At 65.8% G+C, this 1,474-nt stretch overlaps 2 protein-coding genes across 2 annotated transcripts in view; both read left to right on the top strand.

Annotated features, from left to right (window-relative positions):
• Positions 1-589, top strand: part of NCAPG2 (non-SMC condensin II complex, subunit G2) — a 39,585-nt gene extending 38,996 nt beyond the window's left edge. Inside the window, 1 exon segment of the mRNA XM_004695952.2 lies at positions 13-589. Within this exon segment, the coding sequence (XP_004696009.2) occupies positions 13-589 (577 nt within the window).
• An 80-nt stretch (positions 590-669) lies between these two features.
• PTPRN2 (protein tyrosine phosphatase, receptor type, N polypeptide 2) overlaps positions 670-1,474 on the top strand; it is a 69,002-nt gene continuing 68,197 nt past the window's right edge. Inside the window, exon 1 of the mRNA XM_012733879.1 lies at positions 670-814. Within this exon, the coding sequence (XP_012589333.1) occupies positions 670-814 (145 nt within the window). The remainder of the gene's footprint in view (positions 815-1,474) is intronic.

Here is a 1,474-nt window from a genome sequence, read left to right as displayed (position 1 = left end):
GGGGCCACGCAGCGGCGCTCACACCACCGGTGACACGCGCCAGCCCACGGGGCAGGAGGGCACCACCGGCTGCGGTGAGGCCGTGGGGTCCCCGGACTCCCGACCTCCCCTGCCTCCCTGCGCGGTGCCCGGGCCCACGCCGGAGCCTGTGGACCTGGTGTGGTGGCGATGCCCACGCTGGCTGCCCTCCCGCCCCGATCGCTGGCCCCTGTCCACGCCTGGGAGCTCTCAGCACACACCGCGCTTGCCGGGACTCAGCCAGCTCCTCTTGCAGGGGACCAACTCAGCGGCGGGGCAGCGGGCGGCGCTGGGCAGGCACCACGCCACCAAAGAGCGGACAGGCAGTGACTGCCAGCCTCGGGGAGGCGTCCTGAAGGGACAGGGACACAGCGGCATCGCTGCACCATCAGAGCGGACACAGCGGGTGCTCGCTGCCCTGGTCAAGCGCGTGCTGAGGCAGCGAGCTTGCTGGAGGGGCCTGAGGGGGGGGCGAGGCGGGGGCCGCGTCCCCACCTGCCAAGGTGCTGGGGCTGCCGTGCTCTGGGCCGGAGGATTCAACGTCGTGTTGAGTCCACTGTGCCGGGACTGACCTCATGGGGCAGGGATCGGAGCAAGCTAGCAGCACCTCGTTTGAAACTGAACTGCTCTTAAAGCCCATGTGAGAATTCGATGAGGCTGAGCAGCAACCCTGGGACAGAAAGGGTGGTGCTGGCCAGCCGGCCAGCGAGCGAGGAGGGTGGACACCAGAAACGGACCCAGCGTGTCAGGCGCCGAGTGCGCGATGACGACGATGACGACGATGACGACGTCTTGGGTCAGTGGGGATGACGGCCAGACACTTGGAAACTGGGTAGCTGGGCCCCTCCCAACTCCTCACCCCAAAATAAAATCCAGATGGCTCAAAGACTTTAAAGTATAATGGGATTTTGTAAGAATCTCGGGGGGGGGGGATACCGGTTATTCTCAAGAGGGAATTTTTAAAAGCAAGGTGGAAAACCCAACATTTTGCACAAAATTTAATTTAAGTGCACACGCTTGATCTCAGGCCCCTCCATGAAAGGTCATGAGAGTTCTTAAGCACAGCGAAGATCCGGAAATGCTATTTGCAACATTTTATCGGAAAGAGCACCGCGCCAGCCCTGGCGGGCAGTCCATGCTCCATCGGTGCAGGCGGTTTGCAGGGGAGGCGGGGGCATTCTGAGTGGGCATCAGGGCCGCGGCTCCGCCCGCCGCCGGGCAGCTCTCCGCTCCAGTGAAGGCCTGCGGCTGCGGTGGGCGGCGCAGCTGACTGGCCAGCCGCGGCTTGGGGGCGGGCTGAGGTGGCTGGAGCCCTGACTCGCCGTGGGGCCACCCGCAGGCCCAGCGCCTGGCGCCCCTCTTCGCTGGCCGCCTTCTCAGTCAGCTTCTCGCTGACCCGCGTCTGCCGCCCTCCGCTGTGGGGTGCGGCCGGGCGAAGGCGACGGGGCCCAGGCGG

The sequence above is a fragment of the Condylura cristata genome, unplaced genomic scaffold, assembly GCF_000260355.1.
Source record: "Condylura cristata isolate star-nosed mole 26May11 unplaced genomic scaffold, ConCri1.0 scaffold00042, whole genome shotgun sequence".
NCBI lineage: Eukaryota > Metazoa > Chordata > Mammalia > Eulipotyphla > Talpidae > Condylura > Condylura cristata.
This window is presented reverse-complemented; position numbering and strand designations above follow the sequence as displayed.